This window comes from Castor canadensis, chromosome 11, assembly GCF_047511655.1.
Source record: "Castor canadensis chromosome 11, mCasCan1.hap1v2, whole genome shotgun sequence".
Classification (NCBI taxonomy): Eukaryota; Metazoa; Chordata; class Mammalia; order Rodentia; family Castoridae; genus Castor; species Castor canadensis.
In genome coordinates, this window is record NC_133396.1 from 46,338,295 (window position 1) to 46,365,979 (window position 27,685).

Below are 27,685 nucleotides of genomic sequence, written 5' to 3' on the forward strand. Positions count from 1 at the left end.
TTTTGTTAGTATAATTGTTTGATCTACACTACCTTAAAATTTAAGGCTGGAGGTGTGCCTGCCTTCCAAGCAAGAAGTCCTGAATTCAAACCTCAGTTATCACCAAAAAAAAAAAAAAAGGAGAAAAAAAAATCCTAAATTTATACTTTCACGTAAATGCAACAGGTCTTGTTGTTTTCTGGCAGTACTGGAGTTTTGACTGGCGTTTGAACTCAGCACTGTGCACTTGCAAAGCAGGCGCTCTACCACTTGAGCCACACCTCCAGTCCATTTTGCTGTGGTTGTTTTGGAGATGGAGTCTTGAAACTACTTGCCTGAGCTGGGCTTAAACCATGATTCTGTCGATCTCAGCCTCCCAAGTAGCCAGGATTATAGGTGTGGGCCATTGTTGCCCAGCTGAACATGGGCTCTTAAACAAAAACCCTCCATCTTTTTATTGCATATGGTTTTGAGAAAGTTCTTTTTCTGCCTATTTAGCTTCTGTATTTGCAAAATGCAGACAATGACTTACCTAAACTGTTGGTAATGTCAGGTGCTAGACTCCTGAAACTCTTTAAGAATGGGCCCAGAGCCCAGTACACAGCTGGCATTCAATGTTAACGAAGTATTAGTTTTATCAATTGTAAGCCTAGAAGGGCTGGGTGTGTAGCTCAAGAGGCACTTGCCTAGCAAGCATGAGACTGAGCTCAGAAACACACAAAGTACAGTCAATTGTAAGCCTAGTTGTGGCAGGAAGGCAGGGAGAGGAAAGATTAATGTGTTACAATAAAACAAAGGAAAACCGGAGTTGGGGAATGTTACCTGGAGACTAGAGGAGGGTCACCTCGCCCCAGAGATTTAAACAGCCAATGAAATAAGCTGTGATTATGTATGGGACAAGGTGTTCTCCCCTCATTTCTGTGACCTGCTCTAAATGCTATATAAAGAAAGCAAGCCCCGAGTCTGCTGAGTTGCTGAAGGCTTACCTAATAAACTTGCTTCCCAAAAGCTTTGCTGCCCTCTCAGTCTCTGAGCCATCCTGCAACACAGAAACTCAAATTGAGAAAAACAAGGTAGGGGTTAATTTTTCTTGACCAAGGCTGGATCTGGGAATTATCACTTCTGAAGGTACTCACAAAGGACTCATTCTAGATTTGTTACAATTCTAAAATCTGAACATGGTTAATCTCTACCCCAATGTCTCAGTGTGTATATTCCTTACTGTCCTTGCAATAGCAGCTAATCATCTTTATGGCTCTCAGGAGGCCTCTGTGTGGGGCCGCCAAGTTGGACATTTACCCTTTTCAATGATATAAAAGTTTACTCCATCTTTCTTTAAGCAACAAAATACAGGCTGAGGTAAGATGTCCCACCACTGACGAATGGATTAAGAAAATGTGGTATCTATACACAATGGAATTTTATGCAGCCATGAAGAAGAACAAAATGTTATCATTCGCTGGTAAATGGATGGAATTGGAGAACATCATTCTGAGTGAGGTTAGCCTGGCTCAAAAAACCAAAAATCGTATGTTCTCCCTCATATGTGGACATTAGATCAAGGGCAAACACAACAAGGGGATTGGACTATGAGCACATGATAAAAGCGAGAGCACACAAGGGAGGGGTGAGGATAGGTAAGACACCTAAAAAACTAGCTAGCATTTGTTGCCCTTAACGCAGAGAAACTAAAGCAGATACCTTAAAGCAACTGAGGCCAATAGGAAAAGGGGAACAGGTACTAGAGAAAAGGTTAGATCAAAAAGAATTAACCTAGAAGGTAACACCCATGCACAGGAAATCAATGTGAGTCAACTCCCTGTATAGCTATCCTTATCTCAACCAGCAAAAACCCTTGTTCCTTCCTATTATGGCTTATACTCTCTCTACAACAAAATTAGAAATAAGGGCAAAATAGTTTCTGCTGGGTATTGAGGGGGGGAGAGGGAGGGGGCGGAGTGGGTGGTAAGGGAGGGGGTGGGGGCAGGGGGGAGAAATGAACCAAGCCTTGTATGCACATATGAATAATAAAAGGAAAAAAAAAAAACACAGGCTGAGGTTGTAACTCGGTGACAGAACCCTTGCCTATAGTGTGCTGCAAGCCCAGGGCTAAACACACACACACACACAAATAGCTGGGTGTAGTGGTGCACTCCAGTAACACCAGCACTTGGGAGAGGCTGAGGGAAGAGCATACAGAATTTGAGGCCAGCCTGGGCTACATGAGCCCCTATCTCAAAAGCAAAAGCAAGCTGGGCCCCAGGCCTGCAATCCCACCTACTTGGGAGGCGGAGATGGGGGAGATCATGGTTCCAGGTCAGACCAGGCAAAAAGTTTGTGAGACCTCACATCAACCAATGGTTGGGTGTAGTGGCTGGCGTACACATCATCCAAGCTACAGGAGGAAAACGCAAATAGGAAGATCCCAGCTCAGGCAGGCCACAGCATAGTGAGATCCATTCTCAAAAATAACCAACTCAGAAAGGGTTAAATGGTATGGCTCAAGTGGTAGAAGACCTGGCTAGCAAACGCAAGGCCCTGAGTTCAACTCCCAGTACCGATAAAAATAGCAAGGGAGCAAAATATAACCTCAGGTGATTTACTTTTGTCCACCTATACCAGAAGACAAGCAGAGTCATAAACTCCTTACAAACTCTTTGGGATTAAAGCTTTTTTTGCTGGGCATGGTGACACACACCTGTGATCCCAGCCCTGGGGAGGCTGAGGCAGGACTGAGTTCCTGCCTCAGGAACTCAATCAGTTACATAATGAGACCCTATGTCAAAGCAAAACTTCAAACTGGGCACCAATGGCTCACACTTGTAATCCTAGCTACTCAGGAGGCAGAGACCAGGGGGAACATGGTTCGAAGCCAAAGGGGCAAATAGTTTTGAGAGACCCCCATCTCAAAAATTCCTTCACAAAAAAAGGGCTGGTGAAATGGCTCAAAGTGTAGGGCCAGAGTTTGAACCCCGGTACCACAAAAAAATAAAATTTCAAGGCAAAGTACTGTTAAGACCTGTAATTAAAACACAAACTGCAGCCAAGCACCAGTGGCTCATACCTGTAATTCCAGCTACTCAGGAGGCAGAGATCAGGACAGAGGATCAACATTTGAAGCCAGCAAAGGCAAATAGTTGCATGCACCCTATCTCAAAAAAAAAAAAAAAAAAAAAGGTACAAAACAGGGTTGAGTGACTTAAGTGGTAGAGTACCTGCCTAAGTCTAGCAAGTGTGGGGCCTTGAGTTCAAACCCCACAGGAAAAAAAAAAGAAAAAAAACCTGAAGCTTTGGGGGGTACAACTCCACCTTTCCAGCCCACAGATCTAGTGAGTGATCACTCCCAAAGGGCAAACCACCCTTCTACAGCCTTGCCTGGCCGCCCATCTTCCAAACGTTTTTTGGCAGTACTATCTCTGACAAAAAAAACTATCTCTGAGGTTTGAACTCAAGCCTCACACTTGCTAGGCAGGCAACACCACCACCTGAGCCACTCCACCAGCCCAAACTTCTAGAGATCTAAAAACCCTGTCTCCTCCTTCTTAAGTACCTCATACTTCTACAGGTTTCTCCAAAGGTGGTTTTTTTCTTTTCCCCCTTTACCAAAATTTCTGTACCTTTTGAAAGTGCTCATGGAATCCTGAGTTTGCTGGCTACATGAAGTCTACACTTGCCAACTAAGAAAAACATTCACAAGGCACTTGTGATAAACCAATTCATTTGGTTCATTACAACAGTACAGTCACCTCCATTAATAGAGTATTTTGTAAAAACATCAGGACTTGTATTTAATTGGATCTTTTAAGTCCTCGTGTCAGGCAAAGTGTTCAGTAGGGTGCAGTTGGCAAAACTGCATCTCCTGAGTGTAGAAATCTATCATAGGTTTATGAATTCCTTCAATTTTGGCCCTAGATGTAACAGGTATCTGGTCACTTTATGTTGAATACAGAAGAAATTAACCTGTAGAACTCTTATTGGTTGCTCCAAATGAATAGCAAAGAATGATTTGTATACACTGTTTCCAACTATTTGATGGAAAAGCAATTCACCAAACATTATTAGAATTGCTGGCATATGTTCCAGATAAAAAACCAATCTGTTGATCTCCATGATCTTTACTAAAAACTCGAACCTGGAACATACATTTTGTTAACATACCCTTTTAGAAAAAGCCAAACATGGGGCTAGTAGAATGGCTCAAGTGGTAGAGCACCTGCCTAGCAAGGGTGAGACCTTGAGTTCAAACCCCAGTTACCACCAAAAAAAAAAAAAAATTCAAACATGGGAAGCATTGCCAACTGCAAAATGTTTTCATTCAATCCCAGCAATTCAGATAAACACTTTCTGACACAGGATTTCAAAACCATACCTTACAAACACAAATACTTAACCAGAAATCAAGGGTATTTACTGCAGCACATTTTCTAATAGCAAGATTGGGAACTTACCCAAAAATAAACTTGGGCTGGTGGAGTGGCTCAAGTGGTAGAGTGCCCAGCCATGCAAGCATGAGGCCCAAAACACCAATATTAAAAACAAACAAACAAAAAAGAAAAACTGGTTTTTAAAAATTCAAGTGTATATCAATGTTAAAATAAGCTCTAACTGCAAATGTAAATTGGTCTGTAAAATAAAAGTATACACAATGAAAAACTTTCTCTGGAAGGAACTTTCCTCGTAAGATAAAACTAAGAATAAATTTAACTACTCTCTGCTCCTGCCATTGACCTTTATGGGGAATATACAGTTTTACCTCAAAGAAAGATTATTCTGACACATTCAGACTTACTTGTTGTACCCAAAACTCCATGGTAGAAAATGACCCATAATTACACCTTGTATTAAATATGCATGTTATACTTTAATGATTAACATAATACTGTGCTGCTAAATGGTTTGAAGACAGGACACTTAGTAATCTGACTGAGATTACTAAATGTTCTTCACAACTAGATTACAAACAATATTTTTTCGAAAATACATATATTTGGAAAACAAGTGATTTATGGAAGAGAAAAGGGGGTATCTTTTCACATTCAGACAAACAATACTGTCAATGTGTTTGGACTAGAGATTTTATTTTAGAAGTATAAAGGATGGAGGCGCAATGTATTTGGCATTTTTAATTTAGGTTTGTTTTATTTAAGTTTAATGTTAATTCCATGCTGTGTTTCAGTAAGAACAATACAGATTCTGTATCTGTGGCTCCAGTCAGATATCCAGTAGTACAAATTAGCTTCAAGTTACACTTACTGAACAAAAGAGGTTGAGCGAGCGAAGGAGAGGGAGGGAGGAGAGATGGGGGGAGAGGGAAAGAGAAGAAACAAAGAATTGAACACGCATGCAGGCTTTTCCTTCCGACCTTCAATGCTAACCTGCTTCAGAGGGAGAGTAAAAGTAGGCAAGAATGAGCAGCCACGGATTGTTGAACTGTTACCAGCACCATGCTTTTCAGCAACACTTAGCAGAGTTTGAAACACTTTTTACAGCAAAACCATTACAACAAACTCCCCCAAAACAACCTTTAACACCACTTCAAGCTAACACCCAATTAAGTTTAAACATTGGTATAAAATTCTATTTAAACAATTAGAAAAAGGAAAAATGACACCATGTATGCCTCTATAGTGTGATTAATCTCTTTCCTAAGATAAATCACCTCAAAGTCTAATGGCTTTCAAATATAATTTCCATTTCTAATGTGGGTTTTGCCACATCTGGCATGGAGATAATACAGTAATGCTGAAAAGGCCTCGATGCAGTCCTGTTAGTGTCTTAAAGAATCTAAAAGCTGGGACCAGTAAAATCCACAGAAATTCACTCTTGCCTTTAAGAACTTTTGGAAACGATTAAAAAAAAAAAAAACCCGAAAAAAAAAAAATCAAAACAAAACAAAAAACAAGGGCAGGAACCTAAATTCTGAGACCAAATGTGAGTCAGATTTTGTGGTTCTCAGTGACAATGGGGAATTTCCAGGGGGTGGGAAAGGGAGGAGTGGGGTGGTCAGAGATGGTTTCTCTTGTTGGCTTTTATGTCTCACTGATTTTCATCTTCCACGTCCTGCAGCGCTTCTTTATTCTGTTCTTCACCTGTAAAGAATGAAAGAAAATTATTTCAGACCGACATTAGGCTACAGCGGTCATAAAGTTGTCATTCCAAGCAGAGGTTCTTCTTATTTGCTCCAACTGGTATCAAACACAGACAGGCAAAGGACGCTACCACCGTCGACACCTGAGATGCCTAAACAAGAAGTGCTGCTCATCAGGGCCTGAAATGGTCAAGTCAAAATGGGGGAAAAACAAAAAACCCAAAACTGATGCATAAAGTCAATGTTTTTATGCTCAACAAGCTCTTAAGTATACAGCCAAAGTAGTAATATTCTTAAAATGATTTTCAAGCTTCCATGTGTATCTTAGGTCAAATACTCTTTCTCAATAACCTCCTGAAGAATTTTTTTGAAAAATCTAATTTACCCACAAGCTCAGTATCAGAAATGCATTAAATGAAGTGAACTAAGTAAGCAGTAAGATGCTCCAAAGGAATTCTGTAATGTTTTGGTGGTGGTGTTCTGCTATTTTAAGTGAACATGTAACATTTTCTATCTTGGCCAGATACACTGAGCTATCACCAGATTCCTCGCTTCATACATGCTCAAAGTGTAACAGACCACTGAGGTTATTAAAGAAGGGCATTTGGACCAGTATTCTCATGCTATCTCTCTTTTCCCTTTCAACATGACAATTAGCCTTGGAAATTCAACTACATTATGACATGCAACAGAAAGGCAGTCTATTCACTGAAGGTCTTCTACCTATTACTAAAAGCATTAATCAAGTCAGCCATAATAAAGAAGCATGCAGAGGCTTTGCATAAAAAAAAAATAAAATTCACATTCTTTTGTACTTTAAACTAACCACTTGTATTTCCTACATAGTTTCTAGTTTGAATCAAAATAAATCAATTAACCAACCAGAGGCAAGAGGTATAGTTCAGTGGTAGAATGTATACTTAGCATGCACAAAGCCCTGGGTTCAATCCCTAGCACCATGTATTAAAAAATAGTAATAATTGTAACACAAACACACACATACATACTAGTACTATCTAAAAGATTAACTTAAAATTTTAAAAAAATCAACCCAACAGCCATTAAAAAAAAATAGTTCAGGTGAGAATTCACCCATTTATTTATAATGCTTGTTAAATTATTCTATTACAATGGGCAAATAATACTAAGACTGGCTATCTACAAACATGAAACCCTGAAGACAGCTTGTAAACAATCAAGTCCTTGGGATGATAATAAATGCTGTCAATAACATTAAGAGTTAAATAAACATAGTCTGATTAAAAATCTCTCTTGTAATAAAAATATTTGGAATGGTATGTGACTTAAAAAGTTAAAGCAATAGCTATTTTAACTTGTAATATAGAAAAATACATTCAAAGACAAAAATAACCATTTACCAAGGAAAGGACCGAGAAATCCAAGTGCTTCCTTAAAGGACAATAATGTAATTCAAACTCAGAAACATTCACATTCACTCTCACTTTCAATAGGAATACACTGCCAAAATATAGCTAATACACACAGCACTAGAACACACTAGAATTCACTCATAAGCAACCCAATTAGATGTGTCAAAAGTTCCAAGTAACTTTGGCATAAACATCATTTCATCACACAACAAAACATAGGCAGGGATAGCAGGCCATAGATGTCTTAGGAAGTTTATTGCACCTGGGAATGTAGAACAGGCAGTTTTGAAAGCAACAGGATGGTAATGTGCAAGCATGATTAGTGAAGAACCAAACTAAAAGCGGAATTCACTGTGCCATGATAATGACTTACAAAGTAGAGTTTTAGGAAAGGAAGAGTTGAATTTTCCTTTAGGAATCTATTGCAAGGAGAAACGGAGGGAAAACAATCACATGAAAGCAACATTACAAGAAAAATAAATCAAGAGAGCAGGACAAAAGAAAACATTAATGATACAGCAGAATCAGATTTTGGTGTTTTTACTTTGCATGAACTTCACCCTACGAAATGATCTGTCTAATCCTTCCTTCCCACTGAAGGAAATCTATTATCTTCTTCAAAGGTATACAGAAAGGGGGGAAAAAAGTCCATCTATATAGGTACTGTTTCTAGATTTGGGTGGGGGAGTGGGGAGAACAGGCAAGAGAGAGCACACATTTCCTCTCTACAGTCTTGTATATGAAACTGTCCTTTTACAGGTTAGAGAAAAGGACTGAAAGCACTCAATGAGGAGTGTTCCAGGCAGTAATCCTAACAACTTGGAAGACCAAGATGGGGAAGATCAAGGTTCGAGATCACCACAAGCAGACAGTTCTCAAGAACTCCCATCTCCAAAATAACCAAAATGAAAAATGAACTGCATGCGTGGCTCCAGTACTAGAACACCTGCTTTGCAAGCACAAAGTCCAGTTCAAACCCCAGTACCAGCTCCCACCACCCTCTGAAAAGTATGTTCCAACACACAGACACCAACGTATTCAGGAGCAAAAAGACACCAAAACAATTTTTCTGTATTTGGCAAATGAATCTGCCACAATATCAATTTAATAGAACATGTAATACTACACTTTTTCAGCACAACTGATGAACTGAGTAACTTCCGGCTATCCACAAGAATTATAAATTCAGGTAAGTTTCTTTTTAATAGAATGTTAACAGACAATCTGAGTTTTCTCGATGTTAAACTGTCAAACATATTTATTAACTGCAAGCATTTAAAAAAACCAAAAGTATTGAATCAATATTAAATTAAAATTAGTCTGTTTTAACTAATTTTAATCACTTGTTTTAGTCTGAATAAGAATTTCAAACAACTAGATTTCTCTAGAATTAAAAAACAAACAAACACGCCTTGATCTTAGCTACTTGAGAGCCAGAGATCAGGAGGACTGCAGTTTGAGACCAGTCAGTTCACACAAACAGTTTGCAAGACCCTATCTCAAAAATACCCAACACAGAGTGCTCACATCTGTAATCCTAGCTACTTGGAAGGCTAAGATCCTGATTACAGATGTGAGCCACCCACAGCTCACTTTGATTAGCAGCACTAGACAATATAAATTTTATTTCTATTTAATCTTATAATCTAGCAATTTAGTTACTTTAAGAATTTATACCAAATGTCTTTGGGAGGGCAGGGGGTAGGGAGATGGTGATACTGGGGTTTGAACTCAGGGCCGGAATTCACATTTGATAGGCAGGTGCTCTACCACTAGAGCCACTCTGGCACACATGCTTTGTGTTGGGCTTTCTCAAGATGGGGACTCTCAAACTATTTGCCCAGGCTGGCCTTGAACCTCAATCCTCCTGATCTCTGCCTCCCAAGTAGCTAGGATTACGTGAGTCACAGTGACCAGCACATGAGATGTCTTTAAAATGACATTCAAATCCAGGGAAACCTTTACTTTCACATTTAAAAATGTATCCCCAGGCCTGGAGGTACCGCTCAAGCTGTCCAGCACCTGCATCACCAGCACGAAGCCCTGATTTCAAACTCCAGCCCAACCAAAAAGAAAAAAGAAAAAAAAAAAAATCCTCAAAAGTTGTTTTTTTCTTCCCTAAATTCATGTATTATTTTGATGATACTGAAGTTTGAACTCGGGGCTTCATGCTTGTCTGGCAGGTGCTCTACCACTGAGTCACTCCACCAGCCTGTCCTAGCCATTCAGGAGGCAGAGATCAGGAAGATCAAGGGTCAAAACCTGTCCCCGGGCAAACAGTATGCAGGACCCTATCTCAAAAATATCCAACACAAAAAAGAACTGGTGGAGTGGTTCAAGTGATAGAGTGCCTGCCTAGCAAACGTGAGACCCACCCGGAGTTCAAATCTCAGTACCACCAAAAAAAAAAGAAGAAAAGCAGTGATCAATACTGCTTACCACATTCTCCTCATGGTTCCATTTAGTCCCTCAAAGAGGCTATAAAAATACTGATCTCTGAGCTGTGGATGACTGAAGAGTCCACAGCTGTTTGGCCATTCTTCTTGACAGTTATCATTAAAGTACAATAGAATTTAAAGCTAGGTGGAACGTTAAGTGAGTTCAGAGAAAGTAAATTTATTATACACTCCAAAGGCTGGTAGTGGCTGTCTAATGTGCTGTGTGCAAAAGTATTCTACTGCATTATCTGGTATTGTAGGGAAAGTGTGTAAGTAGAACACAAGTCACATATTTCATGCCAATATCTATTCAAATACATAATTACTTGATAGAGCTAGTGAGCTTTAAAAGTCACCTAATTCTCATGTTAGTACCGTAACTTAAGTCAGAAATCTGACTCTATCTTTCCATAGGAAAGAAACTGACCACACACATGTACTTCACACTTTCATTACACATTTCCAAAAACAAGTACAGCATGTTGATTTCACCAACAGAAGCAGACTTTAGTAAGTCTCAAGCAATGCAAGGTATGCTTCACTTTGGGTAACACTCTTAAAGGAATTGCAGCTAAAACTGATAATGGTTTCCACTCCACTACCAACATCTATAAAATACAACAATCACATCACACAAATTTGTCAGCTACACCAGATAAAAATGATCTTTGGGGTTGGGGGTACAGCTAAGTGGTAGAGCACCATGCACAAAGCCCTGTAGCCCCAGGACAAATAAAAAAAAAAAATGGGGAAGATTTTTCAAAGGATAAAACCTTTAAAATTAATAAATGTGACAAATTTGGACTTTTACATTTATAAATTAACATTTACACACACATACCCCAAATCACAATTAAGTCATATACAATACTCTAATAAACTATTTCCAGCTGAAAACCTAACAGACTGCATCAGACCAATGAAGGACAGGACATGTCATTTTCAATAGGAAAATGAGGTCCTTTATAGATAAATTTCTACACAGAGAAGGTCTTACTTCATAAATGCCTAACAATACTATCTAGTTTGAAATAGAATTAGCCTCTCCTCACTTCCCCAATTGAATCCATGTCCATACCCTTCAAAACACAGTGTGAAAGAGGAGGTATACTAAGTTTAACAAAACATTATTAAAGGCCAAACTTTAGTTTACAGTAGACAGGATGTGAGTCGCATTAGTTTATAGAAATAACAAGACACTTCTCAAAAGAATAAAAAGATCCAGCAACTGAAAGACACGTTTAACTTCAGAAAGTTTGCTTACCGTCACCTTGCATGTCTGAAGTCCATAGTGTCAGATTATCACGTAACAACTGCATGATAAGTGTAGAGTCCTTATAGCTTTCTTCACTCAGAGTATCCAGTTCTGCAATTGCATCATCAAAAGCTGCTTTTGCCAACCTGAAATAAATGTTAACAAAACTTAAATTTAAAAATCCAAAAAGTTTGCTATCAGTCTTTAGTTATTCCACTTTACCATGGTTACAATGATACAAAAGGTAAAGCATAAAAGATAAAATTGATGTAAGTAAACTTGGAATAAAAATATTTAGGACACTACTTTGAGTTTGCTGTTTTTCAGACAGGGTCTCAGTTTGTAGTCTAGGCTATCCTTGAACTTTCAATCCTTCTGAGTGTGCACCATCACTTCTGATATAATAGTTTGCTTATTTAATAAAGTTTTAGTGCAAAAGGAAAATCTTGGACAAAACCATGAACTTAACTCAAAAGAGTATTTAAATGAAGAAGGGAACACAGGGTATTGGTGGCTCACACCTGTAATCCTAGCTACTCAGGAGACAGCGATCAGGAGGCTCAAGGTTCAAAGCTAGCACAGGCAAATAATTCGAGAGACTCAATGCCAAACAGGGCTGGTGGAGTGGCTTAAGGTGTAGGCCCTGAGTTCAAGCCCTAGTACCTCAATTTTTTTCAACGCAGGTTTTATTTTCCCAGCACTGGCTATCAAGCCTAGGCCTCTGTACATGCTAGGCAAGCAAGCATTCTATCAATGAGCTACAACTCTAGTTCCATTTACTACAAATTAAAAGAAACAAAACCCACATTTAATGTGTGCTGGGTACTACACACACAATACTAGACTGGTAGGAAAACAAACAAACAAAAAAGAAACCATCTGCATCCACAACAAACCTAAGTTATCTTGGGAAAGCTGGAAAAAAAATATATATATATATATGAACAAAAAGAAAACCAAAGTAGAATGAAGTCTCATTCCAGAAATACTATTTCCAGTCCCAATGAGGAGTAACTAATGAGGAAATCAAGTATGAACTAATTAATGGACACAGAAAAAGAAGAAAGATTCTATTTGATTTAAGCAAAGGCATGGAGGTTACTGAAGTTGAAGCTTATCTAGAGGACACATTCAGATTGGAAAATAGTGATTCAACCAATACGAACAGCTAAACAGCTTCTTCCATTAAATTTTTATCTACTCAGATAAACTGAACTTGCTATTTACAGTGTTTTGATTAATTAATACTGTTTGATATTTAAATGGATCCTCCTAATACTAAGAAAATCTCAGGCACCAGTGAGACTGGAGGTGAAGTGGCACAAGGTTTTGGGACATGTGGCAAAAGGGTTTCTCTGATTGAATTCAGGAATAAGAATGTGAGACAGGGGCCAAGTACCAGTAGCTCACATCTGTAATCCTGGCTACATGGGAAGCACACAGGGAGGAATCCAGTTCAAGGTCAACCAGGGCAAAATAGGTAAGATTATGGTTCAATACCAATCTGGGCAAAAAGTTCATGAGACTCCATCTCAACCAATCATTAGCTGGGCCCAGTGGTTCACACCTGTTATCCCAGCTCTGGCAGGAAGTTTAAAATAGGGAGATCAAGGTCCAGATCAGCCTAGGCAAAAAGTTAGACCCTATATCCAAAACAACCAGAGCAAAAGGGGCTGGAGGCGTGGCTCAAGCAGCAGAGGACCAAAGCAAACCCTGAGTTCAACCACCAGTACTAGGAGGAATAAATAAATAAATAAATAAAAATCCAACAGGAGACAAGGTATCTCGCAGCCTAGTCATCTACAAACCTTAATGGGAGAGCATTTGCAAGGAAAAATGTTTTTACATTTCAGAGAAAACTTAAGATTCAGCAAAATTACAGAATTCCTAGCTGAAGAAAGACTCAAAAAGCAACTAAGGTGCTCAGCCTTTATCAAAAGAAATTAATCAGTCTAAGATAAATAAGCAACAGGCGTTTGTAAAAATGTGGAGGAAATAGCTCACATACTGCTGGTGAGAACCTAAAATAGTACAGCCTCCTGTAGAAAACAGTTTGTATAAAAACAGTAAAACAGAGGGGTTAGCGGAATGGCTCAAGTGGTAAGAGCACCAGCCTAGCAAGCCTGAGGCCCTAAATTCAAACCCCAGTGCCACAAAGAAAAGGAAACTATATCCCAGCAATTCTACTCCTGGGTAGGGTTGAAAACATGGATTTTTCACTTGGTATGCCAATGTTCACAGGAGCACTACTCATGAAGGTGAAAGTTAGACACAAACACAACTGTATGTTAACAGATAAATGGATATACAAAATGTGACATAAACATAAAATTGCTAATATTCAACCATAAAAATTTTTGATATATGCTATATAATATTAATGTTAGAAATATGCAAAGTGAAATTAAGACAGACAGAAAAGGACAAAATTTTGAATCCTCTTATGATACACCTAGATGAGGCAACTTCACAAAAGTAAAACAGAAATTATTAAAGTCATAGGGATGGGAAGTTACTGCTTTGTAATTTATACTTATTTGGAGTGGGGTGAAGGGAAATTTGTAAGTAGACAGTGATAATGTTTATATAACATTTTGTGTATACTTAATGCTACTGACTTATATACCTAAAAATGTTTACCATAAATTCTGCTGTCATGTGTTTTTCACCAATTTTTAAAAAGTAAAATGTTCACAGATATTCCTAGACTAGGGATGTAGCTCAGTAGTAAGAGTACTGGCTTAGGATACCTAAACCCCTGGGTCCAATCCATTTACAGTATGAAAAACTGGGAATAAACTGAAGTGAAAATGTGAGAATAGTATGACATGTATCAATGAGACCAAAAATTGTTAAAACAGAAAATACAAAATAGAATGTTCAGGACAGTAAAACGAGTAGCTGTCTGTTCCTCTAGAACCACTTTCACTTCACACTAAGCAGTTTTGTTCCTCTGCTGGGTGTAAGGGCACACACCTGTAAAATTACCACTTGGGAGGCTGAGGCAGGAGAGTCAGGAGTTTAAGTCCAGACTGGAGTTACATAGTGAGACCCCTTCACAGAGAAAAAACTAGGTGGGGGAGGGGGCACACAGAGAGGGAGAAAGAGGCAAGAGTAAGAGCATGTGACAAAGCGTGCTTTTGTTCTCCTCTATGACATACCTGCAGGCACGGTCAGGGGAATTAAGAATTTCATAGTAGAATACAGAGAAATTGAGAGCAAGACCTAAACGAATAGGATGCGTTGGTGGAAGTTCTGTCATGGCAATATCACTAGCAGCTTTATAAGCCACTAGGCTGTTCTCTGCAGCCTCCTTCCTGTCATTTCCTGTGGCAAATTCAGCCAGATACCTGTGGTAGTCCCCTTTCCTACAAAAAAAAAAATAAAACTACAATTAGAAACAATGCTTTGAAAGAAAAATAAACTTAAAATTTTTCTATGAAAGTACAAAATTATATTTACGTATCAACACACATACTTCACTAATGTTTTTAAACTCTCAGAAATGATCAGCTTATCTATTTATTTAATTTTTTACACTGAGATTTTATGTTGACAAATACAAGCAAACACAACTGGAGGCATGGCTCAAGTGACAAAAGTGCCTGTCTACTAAGCATGAAGCCAAGTTCAAGCCCCAGTACCACAAAAAAGTCCAAAGGAAAAAACCACACCTGACAGAGTAGAAGCAGAAAAAGTAGTTCCAAAGAATCACACAAGTTTAGTAGTTATACCACACCTATAATCCTAGCTACTCAGGAGGCAGAGATCAGGAGGTTTGCAGTTGAAAGCCAGCCCGGCAAATAGTTCCCAAGACCCTATCTCAAAAAAATGCACATCATGAAAAAGGGCTGGTGGGGTGGCTTGAGGGATAGGCCCTGAGTTCAAATTCCAACACCACAAAAACAACAACAAAACACTAAAGCAAAAATGGCTGGTGGTGTGGCTCAAGTGGTAGACTACCTGTTTAGCAAGTACATGATCCTGAGTTCAAACCCAGTATCAACAGAAACAACAAAAAAAGATTGCACCATGAAATGTGTTATCTCTAGCTAGGGGAAAGGAACCCACAAAAGCAAAAGAAAGTGAACATGTGAAGAGCTCATACAATTTTTACAATAGTCTGATAATCTTAAATGCAACAAGATTAATTCACTAAAAGTGAGTTTGCAAATGACATACTTTTTTTTTTTTTAAGATTTGAGACTCACTCCTCCCGTGTAACTAACCTTCCAACATTAACTATTTTAAATAAAATTGAGAACCTATGTTCAAGTCATTATGGTAAGGCAAACTTTTAATTTTACATATTTGCCTTCTAATATAGAACCTACATTTTATAATAGAAAACCTTGGACTCGCCAGTGTTAGCTGCTGGAATGAGGTGTTTGTCCAGTACATCCAGAATGTCACAACAGATTAACTTTAGCTCAGTCTCAACCTGGGAAGGGAAAAAAAAAAATCAGACTGTAAGTACAGAAATTCTGTAAACAATTACATATTCTGCTATCTCTGATTTTTAAAAAATCTAGTACTAAACATCTCTTTTCCAAACCTTCCCTTTTCTTGACATGAAAAGCAGACAAAAGTAGTCATCAGATTATAGAAAGTTATCTTTTCCTCCTAAAACACAAACTGGCACACACATATTTGTAGGTGCTCATGTATTCATACACAAACTCCCACTCCAACTATAGAATTAACAATGAGTAATAATGAGACACTGGCTGTGTGTTACTAGGTGCACTTACAAGAATTAATTACTATTATGAGGTAGCAACTTTACCTCCATTTACATAGAACACAGATAAAATACAGTACTTGCTAAAACATCACCAATCTTTAAAAAAACAAAAAAAAAGTGAGTGGGGGTGTGGCTAAGTGGCAGGACACTTTCCAAAGTAATTGAGTTCTTGAATTCAATCCTTAACACCAGAAAGAGAAGTGGGATGAGAGGATTTGAACCCAGGCAGGCTACAAGGGACAGAAACAAAATTTAAAAACTCAGGAAATTTTGTCTCCAGTACTCACATTCCTAACTGTTCCAACAATCACTTACTTTATGGTAGCGATCCACAACTAGTCATACCACAAAAAATCTACAGACCAAAGGAAATACTGCCACTCATCTACTGTTTATGTGAAAAAATGCAAGGCACACCTATACTCACTCATCTTGCTCTCCATTTTCTTTAATCTAGAGACTGTTGAACCTGTCTGGTTCAATCTCCCCACTATAAAGAATGCTCTCACTTTCTCTCTTATAATCTTGTCCTTATCCTAAGTAAACTAGCTCTCTTCTGAATAAACTACCTGCCTCCTAGGGACTTTCCAAATACAGATTGGACGAGCTTCTAAATTCCCCTAGACACTTACCTATTGGATATAACTGCTCTCAATACTCCACATCACTCCTTCTGAAGATATGTCAGTATCTGTCATTAATTGATCTCCACTACATTCTCCCTCATTCACTGAGTATATACAACTCACTTCTCCATACCTGATATGGCACCAAGGCATTACTACCATCCATGTTCCACTTAATACAGCTCTTTGATACTTATTCATGACCTTCACATGTCAATACACCCCTAATGAGCTGCCCTATTCGCAAAGTCTGAAATTCTAACATTCCACTCTTGGAATGTAACTTCGTTTCTGATTCTTCTACTCGTTATTCTTATTTAGGGACTCATCAGACCTCAAGTCCTTTTGACTTTACCTTCTCCCAATTTATCAGTTGCTCTCCTGACTTAGCTCAAATCCTACAATCTAGCATTCATGATTCCTTCATTACCTTCATCTTTCTCATTTACTCATCTCTCAGGAGGGACAACAAACTTGTCTACTACCAACCCATATATTCTTTGCTCCAACGTATTTGAGGGAAATGGTAATGTCAATCTCAACTTACCACACCTATATGTCCTTGGGTATGTTACTTAACCACTGAGAACTATAGTTCTGCCATCTATAAACTGGGGTAATACCTTCATTTCTAGAGTCATTTTATTTTACTTATTTTTTTATTCTCGTTTTTTGATAATGCTGGGGATCAAACCCTGGGCCTTGACCATTATGCTAGGCAAAACTCTAACACTGAGCTGTATCACCATCACCCCCCTTTTTTGTATGTACTTACACATCCAAAATGTCTAAAAATTACTTCAGAAAATAATTATTACCCTTATAGTGTCTCGAGCCCTGATATTTTCTATTCTATTTTAAAAGCAGTAACTGGAATGAGCCTCCATATGGATAGCAACTATATTTCATCTTTGGGTCTACAATTCGTAGCAAAATTGTGTGGCATACAATAGATACACAAATATTTACTGAATTGCCCTAAATGCTAACCTCTGAGGAGGTTAATGAAGTACAGAAAAGCAAGCATCAAATATGTTCTTTAGTTGTGCTGTGATCAAAACTGAACACGTACATCAGGGTAGAGTGCACTTACCTAGCATACATGGGGCCCTAGGTTTGATCATTAGCACTCTACAGCTTCTAGCATAGTAAGTTCTTTCCTTCTACCCTGAAATACTCTTTATCCTGTAATTTCTAATCCAGGTGACTACTAGGCTATGACCTAAAATGTCCAACATCTAAGGCCAAATTACTTACATTATAGGACTGAGGCATAAGTCAAGACACTCAAAAGAAACAAGCCTTCTTTCCCTTGGAGATTTTTTTTAAACTATAAATATAAAAGGCAAAAAAAATTAGGACATATTCAGGCAACAACCACCTCTATCACGTCTTTCTGTCATAAAAATTACAGCACTGAATAATGCTATGGCTCGGCTAGATGTTCAAATGTCACCTCCTCTTTGCTCCCTGGCTCATGATGTAAGTGGTTTTGCTATCCAGCACTCCTCACATTGTCATCCGGAATGTCCATCAGAGGCCCAGGGCCCACCCAGTCATGGACAGGAAGCTCTGAAACCATGAACCAAAATAAACCTTTTCTCTTTGCAAGTTAATCATCTCTAATACAGACACAAAAATGGAGACTTTTGGGCTGGGGATGAAGCTCAGTGGTAGAGCAACTTGCCTAGTAACATGTGCAAGGCCCTGGAAGTTCAATCCCCAGCACAAAAAAAAACCTTTTAATAGAATGAAGAATGGCACCAAATTACAAATTACCTCAATGTCAAGGCCTACACTTAAGCAGTAATTATCTTCCTTTAGAAATACAACGATCTCACCATTTGCCGATATTCCCGAATCATTTTTAGTTTGTCTTCTCCTCCCTTGTTTTCTTCTTTCTGTTCAATGCTGCTGATTATTCTCCAGGAGGCTCTTCTAGCTCCAATCACATTTTTATATGCAACTGATAGGAGATTTCTTTCTTCAACTGTCAGCTCCACGTCCATTCCTGCTACTTTCTTCATTGATTCCACCATTTCTACAAGGAAAAAAGGAAGAGGCAAAAATCAGACTACATACATTAAAGTTTTGTTAACATATCCCACTCACAGGGATATTTTTTATTTTCCTGCTAAGCTAACAGAAAACAGAAGTTTTTTATTTGGGTGGAGGTTACTGGGGCTTGAACTCAGAGCCTACACTATGAGCCACTCCAACACCCCCTTTTTGTGACCCTAACAGATAGGGGTCTCTTGAACTATTTCCCTGGGCTGGCCTTCAAACCTCCATCCTCCTCCTCCTGATCTCTGTCTCCTGAGTAGCTAGGATTACAGGCATGAGCTACCAGCACCTTGCTAGCATACTGTCATTGTCATCTCCTAATAAAGCTGCTTTTCTTAGGGAAAAAAATACAGAAGCTAGGCATGATGTTTCACACTTGTAATCCCAGCTACTGAAAAGGTGGAAGGAGGAGGAGTAAGATTTCAAGGCCAGTCAGGGCAAAGCTAACAAGACCCTATCTCAAAAACAATCATACCTCAGTACTGCCGAAAGAATGTGTGTGTGTGTGTGTATAAATAAGAGTATCACAAATGCACATCTATCCACTCTCCAGTATAATTAATTGAGCTGGCACTTTGAGAAAAAGATTAAAATTTTACAGGCTCTAAGATGTAGTCCCTTACAAATAAATTACAAACTAGTAGGTTCTAAAAATCAAAAGTCTTCTGGGGGCATGGCTCAAGTGGTAGAGTACTTGGTTAGTGTATGCTAGGACCTGGGTTCAATTGCCAGTATGGTCTCCTACCCTCCTCCAAAAAAAGTCAGGAGGAAAGGGGATTCACTCACACAGCTAAAATATAGTTGCTTGCAAACATAAACTAGATGTTTCTATCCTTCTTTCTAGAACACTATCTACCTATGAATCATTTGCAGGTAAAACTTTTGATGGTTATTATGTTACCACTAGGTGGCGAGCAAATAAAGGAAGCCAGATAATCCTTGGGATATCCCAAGGATAGCAAAAAATATGTGAAAGCAAATAACCAAAAACAGCTCAATAAATACTAACTGAATGAAAAATTATACTTTTAGAAAGGTTTAGAAACACAAAAATAATTACTAAAAAATTGAAACATCTACCATTACTATCAAGTGATTTTTCCACCTTTTATTTAGAAACTCTGGTGATAAATTCCAAGAATCTACACTTAGCAAGTATCCTTAGTATACATTAATATCCTGAGCATAACCATACCTTATAGGACAAACAAGCATAATACAATGACTTCCTACGGAGTGCTTAATAGTATATTAAATTAAGGGGAATCTTCAAAGATGTGTAACCCAGAAGAATGTTTCAAAACCCATCAGTTCAGAAATACAAGACTAACAGACATATCAAGTTGCTGTGAAACACATTAGAAAAACAGTCCAGCAGTTTCCTTAAAATACCATGTGATTCAGCAATCCCAGTTCTAGGTATTGTAAGAGTAATAAATATATTTTCACAAAAATGTACATAAATGTTCACAGCAGCTTTATTCATAATAGACAAAATGTGGAAATAACTCAAATGTCCTTCAATGAAGGAAATATTCAACAATTTGTGGGGCTGAGGGCATGGCTCAAATGGTAGAGCAACTGCCTTGCAAGCACAAGCCCTGAGTTCAAACCCCAGTTCTGCAAAAATGAAAGAACGAACTTGTGGTACACAATATGATAGAATACTACTCAAAAACAGTAAGAAGGAATTGAACCGGGCACCAGTGGCTCACATCTGTAATCCTAGCTGCTTAGGAGGCAGAGATCAGGAGGATCATGGTTTGAAATCAAGAGACCCTACACCTCGAAAATATCTGACACAAGACAGGGCTGATGGAGTGGCTCAAGTGGTAGAGTGCCTGCTTAGCAAACTGAGGTCCTGAGTTCAAACCCTAGGATCCCCCAAAACTAAAATAAAAAGGAACTAACATAAGCAACATGGTTGCATTTCAAAAACAATCATGCTAAGTGGGGGGAGGGGAGGGAGAGAAGTGAAAGACACGATGTGAATTCATTTGTATCAAATTATAGAAAATTAGAAACTAGGGCTGGAGGCATGGCTCAAGGAGTAGATAGAGCAGGCGAGAAATCTTCTTGAGTTGAAACCCCAGCACCATATGCATACGCGCGCGCGCACACACACGGACACGCACACAAACTACTGTAATAGCAACAAGCGCAATGCAAACTGTCCTCCTCCTGTGATAGTTACAAAACTGTATACATTATTCAAAAGTCAATGAATAGTATACTTTATTTTTTACTTCAAAGCTGACTTTAAAATGCAATTCTTTATTTTACTTTTTATGGTGGTGGCAGTATCTGAACTCAGGGCCTCAACATTTGCTGGGCAGGTATTCTACCATTTGAGCCACTCCACCAGCCCCTTAAAAACTCAATTGAGCTTAAAAAAAAAAAAAAAGGATTACACCAGGAGTGGAGTAGGCCCATAATCCCAGCACTTTTGAGGCTCCACATTCTCAACACTCTAAAGTTTTCTTTTTGTCTTTTATTTTTTAAGTTAAACATCTTAGAGAATATGAAGTGGTATCTTCTGCTCTTTTATTTTGCAGTACTAGGGCTTGAACCTAGCTTTTCAAAAATACCTCACAGGAGCAGTAATTCAATTTTCTAAAATAAAGTATTCTTAAACCTATACATATATATACACATATATATGCGTGTGTGTGTGTATATATTTTTTTTTTTTCTGGTACTGGGGCTTGAACTGAGGGTCTACACCTTAAGCCATTTCACCAGCCCTTTTTTGTGATGGTTATTTTCGAGACAGGGCCTCGTGAATTACTTGCCGGGGCTTGCTTCAAACAGCGATCCTCCTATTCTCTACCTCCTAAGTAGCTGGGATTACAGGCATGAGCCACCAGCACACAGTTTATACATGCCATTTTTCCCCTCAAAGTCCTAATAGTGTCCCTATTTTTATTTTCATGTCTTCTCCCTCTCCCAGATTCTACATGAGATGTAGAATATACATGCCATCTTAATCAACTAATTGTAGCTGTGAATCTTTTACACACACACAAGACACAAATATAATGCTACCAAAACTTTAACAGTGATGTATTTCTGGATACTAATTCAAATAATTCATATCTTCTTCCCTTTGCTGAACTTCACAAATTTCCAACAATGAACATTTAGTACTTTAAAGCAAATAAAATAAACAAAAGCAAATAAAATATACTAAAAAGACTCTGTTCAGTCTACTAGTTCAGATTCAACCGTATGTAACTGCCTTTATTTAGAAATCAACAAAACAATGCAGAGACCTGGGGCCAGTGGGTTACACCTGTAATCTACCTACTTGGGAGGTTTAAGGCCAGCCAAGGCCAAACAGTTCACGATACCCCCATCTCCAGAGTAACCAGAGCAAAATGGACTTCAGGTGTGGCTAAAGTGGCAGAGCACGTGCTTTGCAAGCATGCAACAGAGTTCAAACCCCAGTCACACACACACACAAAACAAAAAACACCACACACACAGAGAACTGTATGGTAAGACTACAACAGTTGTCTTTTTATTGAAGAACAGCTTTACTGACATATTTTTACAGGCCATAACAATTCGCCCATTTAAAGCATGTAACTGGAATTCAACTATAATATATTGCAAGAACTTTTGTAAATGTCACAATGTACCTACCCCCAGCACAATAACAACATTTTTTTAAAAGCTGGAAAAAGAAATGTCACAATGTACCCCTAATCAACAATAAAAAAATTGAGATAGAAAAAATAAAGCATGTAACTCATGGTTTAGCATATTCACAGAACTCTACAACCATCATCACAATCAACCTCAGAACACTTTTATCAATTCAAAAGAAATACTCCAAGATGGGCACTTGTGGCTCATGCCTATTATCTTAGCTACTTGAGAGGCTGAGATCCAAAGGCTTTGAATCCTGCCTGGGAAAAACAGTTCAAACTAACCAGATAAAAATGGGACTTGGGAATCGTGGCTCAAAGTGGTAGAGAGCCTGCTTTGCAATTAAAACCTCTACAAGTATAAGATTAACTAATATATTAACATAAAATTCCTCAGCACAAGAAGAATTTCATGAAATCTTTCCAGTATTTTATCAATATAACTTTTTTTGGGGGGGAGGGGAAGGGGGGTAGTCATGCTGGAGATCAAACTCAGGGCTAAGCAAGTGCTGTACCACTGAGCTACATCCCCAGCCCACATCTGTTATTAAAGAAGCAAATAAAGGGGAAAGGGCTGGGGGGCTCAAAGTGCCTGCCTATCAAGTGTGAGGTCCTGTTCAACCCCAGTACTGGTGTGTGGGTTGGGGGGAAGACCCCACAAATATGAGGAGCAGAGCATGCACTTGGCATACATGAGAACCTGGGTTGGGTTGAATCCCCAGTACCAAAAAGAAACATGAAATAACTGGTTTCAATGGCTATGAGTCATAAGTTTAATATATTAAAATGTTTTATTTCCACTTAAAACATGTTTTTTTGCACCTAGAGGTTAGCCCTCTAGACCATTATCATCAAAATGCTTGCTCTCATGCCTCAAGTATCTCTATATCAACATTCCAGTAAACTCTGCTAAGTTTTAACAGTCCTTTGTTTTTGGAGACAAGGTCTTGTTTGCCTCAGCCTCTCTAGTGCTGGGATTACAGGCATGAAGCACACTCATGACAGTCCTTTTGATCCTATGAAGAGGAAATACAAAAATAAAAACCCACAAATCTAAATGAGACAGGTATTCTCCTATGAGGCTGACAAGTTACCACAAAGCCTAATTTTGTTCCTAATTGATACTTGGGTTCAGGATGGAAACAAACTTCAGAATCGGTCATAGGCTCTGTAACAACTTTGAGGATTAATATACCTCATCCAGGATCATAACCTTAATTGCTAACATGAAAAAAAAAAAAAAGTTTTTCAGCTGTTTCAAGTAATGGTAATTTTAAGACAGAAAACTGAAGCCAAAGGTAATTTGCCTTAAATCACAAAATGGTATAAAACCAAAATTCAAATCCAGGCAAACTTTTGGTTTTGGGTGGCATGAGGGATTGAACTAAGGGTCTGGCACTTGGTAAGCAGGCCTACCACTTGAGCCACTCCACTAGCCTTGAGTATGTGCTCTTAATTTACCACATTTGATTTTCCAAGTATAGTGTTCATAGTCTTCTGCCCAAATTCACCAAAGGGAAAAAAGGCCATAGCATCAGACATTGCCTTAAAAAGGTTCTGTCACAACAGGGATGTAGCTTACAACAGTGTTTACCTAGCATGCTCAAGGTCCAGGGGCTCAATCACCAACACAGCAACAATAACAAAACTCTTGTTAGCAGGACATGGTGGTGCAGATCTGTAATTCCAGCACCCAGAAGGTGGGCAGGCATATCAAGGAAGTATGGTGAGCCCTAACTCAAAAAAAAAAAAAAAAAAGATCCTCAAAAGTTCTTGGGATTATTTGTTTTGCAGCTTTGCATGAGGATTAACCAACTGGCCAATGACCCTTTTCCTAGGAAACTATTCATCTCTCTAGATCAAATTAAATGCCTTACTATGTGAAAGCTTCTTGTGCTCTCCCACAATGTTCACTTTTCTCTGTATTGAGGCTCAGTATTTGTCTTCTCATCAAAAATTACCTTCCTACAAGGGCATGACTATATCTTCATCTCTACATTCCCAAAACAGCACAATATCTAGTAACACAAAAGACAGACAGTACTTGATGAGAAAATGAAAAAGCTTAAGATGAACTGTGTTTAGAGAGATTAATATACGTGTGCATATACATACACATGTGTAGTACTAGGGTTTGAACTCAGGAACTCATGTCTGCAACACACACACACACACACACCAGCACAAGAGATTGAAATATGTCTTAGATAAGTGAAATCCTGTAGTGATTCTGTAATCCTCTCCAAGTAATTTCAACAGACCATTTCTGCAAGATATTTAATTTAATGGGATTTTAATTTATCTGTCAGTCTTAAGACCCAAAGAATCATTTGAAGGGATGACGTTTACTAAATGCATAATTATAAAGGAAAATTCAGAATATGTGCCCTAAGTTTATTAACAAAATTATGGCATCTACAGAAACATCATGTTAAGAATCTACTTGTGGTAATGATCCTAATGTATGAAATAACTAAGGGAGAACCAATGTTTCTAACTGTAAGACCCAAGGCATTTAGGGATACTGAGAATCTGGTATGATGTAATCTAGAAACCTTACTGATTTTCTGCTAAGGAATCAAGAAAAGGCAGGCTATGTAGGGTTGTAATTTGTCTTCATATGGAAAAGTGGCCAGCTGGTATAAAAGCAGGAGGGCAAACTGAGGAAAATAGTTCATCAAAGCAATCTAAAACATAAGACACATGCCACTTTAATGACAAATGGGTATGACTCCCAATCAAAAGACTCTACAGTTCATTTAGAACTGTTTTCCTTTATTTAAAGGACAAAATGACCCAAGTCTTAAACTCTGTAGGCCCTTTCTCAACAACATGATGATGGCAGTGGACTCTTCAGTTCATTAATTACTATAAACAATCTCCTCCAAAGATCTAAGATAAGATCTAAGAGAGAAAATTTATTTCTGGCTTGCAGAGAAGCAAGTTTCCTAAACCATTATGTCAAATAGAAAGAATTCAACGTTACCTTAGGGGAGATACAGAACTACCATTGCCACGGTAAAAAGCAGACTACCTACATAAAACTGTAAAACTCACCTCTTTATAAAAATCACCTCAGTACAAATCTCCTTGGACCACTTATTATCACTGATCATTGAAACTGTTAAGTTTTGAAACTATCAGAATATACTTTATATGCGTATGACTGGACTAACAAATGGGAGGGGGGTCTATGGGGGGTGGGGACGTCTATGGGGGGGTGGGGACTTGAGTAACTCCATCATATGGGAGAACTTTAAAAAAGGGAAGTAGGTCCAGTAAAGACCTGCACTTTACAATAAAATGCCAATGTTCTTCTCTCACATTAAGCTAGTATTTCCTACTTTCTAAGATGCTTCACAAAGCAACCAAACCTGAATATATGTATCACCATCACAGAAACTCATTCCCTAGAAGAGAACATTAAGAGGAAGACAAGCATCAAAGAAAATAAGGCATTTATTCTTTGAGGGAAATGAAAGGTAAACTGAGGGGGCAAGGATTATCAGCATATAAATTTTAAAATGTTTCCAATTTATGATTTATCAGAGAAACTAAGAGCTGTAGAGGAATGACTCTTACACTGTTGAAAAAAGTTTCTAGGATAAGGGAAAAAAGGTAGCATAGCAGCCAAGGAAAACCTCTGATGTGACTGAGTACTAAAAAACCAATGATAAAATAAGAGCTCAGGATGGTCACAGAACCCAATGTGATAAAAGTCATTAACCTAAAATCACAATATTTAGTTCTGAAGAGAAATAGTTTAGATATTCATGAATGAAAAACAACAGAGAATTAGGCTGCTCCAAGGGGAACAGTGTTGTTTTTGTATGATTCACTCATTCTGAAGCATGCTATAAAAATCAAAATATCCTTTATGTAGCATGCATATAATTAATGTACACACCAAATGAATTTATTCATCTTTAAAGATACTGGCAAACAATTTTGTAATAATTCTACCTCCACTAAGATTCTGGAAAGCAAAACAGCCTGGATATATTCTACTGAAAATCTCAAAATTAAAAGCACAACAGAGATAGCAAATAACTATTTCTAAACAACCAATAGATCGAGCTGACAGAGTGGCTCAAGTGGTAGATGAGGCCAAGTTCAACCCCCAACACTGCGGGGAAAAAAAGACGAACTGATAGATCTAGGGTATGGAGTGTACCTCAGTAATAGACTGCTTACCTAACATTCACTGCTCTCCTCCCACCCCCAAAAAAATTCTGAATTGCAAATGACAGTGCTGAATTACCAAGGAACAGGAACACTTGGGAACCAAATTACTCCCCAAATTTCATTGGCTTAACACAACAAAGGTTTATTTCTCGCTCACATGTTTGAGGGTCCACCATTTTGTAGCTGCACCATCTGGTACTTGAGGTTTCCCTGGTCAAAGAAGCAAGGGGAAGAGACAGAAGAATCAGGAAAGACTTTTTGATCACCTCTGCATAGACACACATACAATTTCTTCTCACATCTTACTGGTGAAAACAGCTTACGTGACCCTGCCAGGTAAGTCTAAGAGGTTGAGAAAGAGAGAAAACATTGTGATATCTGAATATGCCCTTCTCAAGAGCAAATTAAACCACATTTTTAAAGGCTGTCAAATCATGTGTTAAAAAGAGTAGAGACAAACTAGGCACAGATGGCTCATGCCTATAACCCTACCTACTCTGGAGGCAGAGATCAGGAGGAATGCAGTTTTGAGGCCAGCCCAGTAAAACAGTTCTTGAGACCCCCCCATCTCAAAAATCCTCAGCACAAAACAAGGTTGGCTTACACCTGTAATCCTAGTTACTCAGGAGGCAGAGCAAGGTTCGAAGCCAGCTAGGGCAAAATAGTTTACAAGACCCTATCTCAAAAAAAAATCACAAAAAAGGGATGGTGGAGTGCCTCAAGGTGTAGGCCCTGAATTCAATCCCCAGTATCACCAAAAAAAAAAAAAAAAAAAAAAAAAAAGAGTATTCAGGGCTGGAGGCATGGCTCAAGCTGCAGAGTACCTGCCTAGCAAAAGCATGAAGCCTTGTCTTCAAACACTAGTACCACACCAAATAAATCAATAAAAGGACTAATCAAAGAAATGTTTGAATGGCAAGGTTTTCACCAAGTGAAAGCAGATAGCATCGGCCAGTATCACAGTTGCCTCCAGGAAACTAAGCATCTTACCTCTTGCTGTTGCCCACCAATCGAGAAATCATTTTTTTGTTCAGACTGCAAAGAGTGAAGCTATACTGAATTTTCAGTTGGACTTAACCCTAACAGGTACACCCCAGTTCTCTCTGTGGGCCTAGGAGGGGCATCTCTTAACAGATGCCAAAGGCAGGTGTTCAATCAGGGCTGTACAACAGGCATTTGGTCAATCAGGACCTTCTACTTTGTACCAAGTACTCAGGAGTTCCACCACCCCAAAACACATGAAGTATATTGTTTCCACACAAATC

At 38.5% G+C, this 27,685-nt stretch overlaps 1 protein-coding gene across 1 annotated transcript in view; it reads right to left on the bottom strand.

The window, feature by feature from the left end:
• Positions 1–5,091: 5,091 nt before the first annotated feature.
• Ywhae (tyrosine 3-monooxygenase/tryptophan 5-monooxygenase activation protein epsilon) overlaps positions 5,092–27,685 on the bottom strand; it is a 36,136-nt gene continuing 13,542 nt past the window's right edge. The window contains exons 2-6 of the mRNA XM_020157925.2: positions 18,363–18,562; positions 15,486–15,592; positions 14,313–14,519; positions 11,161–11,297; positions 5,092–6,068 (exon numbers count right to left, since the gene is read on the bottom strand). Of these exons, the coding sequence (XP_020013514.1) occupies positions 6,016–6,068; positions 11,161–11,297; positions 14,313–14,519; positions 15,486–15,592; positions 18,363–18,562 (704 nt within the window). The 3' untranslated portion in view covers positions 5,092–6,015. The remainder of the gene's footprint in view (positions 6,069–11,160; positions 11,298–14,312; positions 14,520–15,485; positions 15,593–18,362; positions 18,563–27,685) is intronic.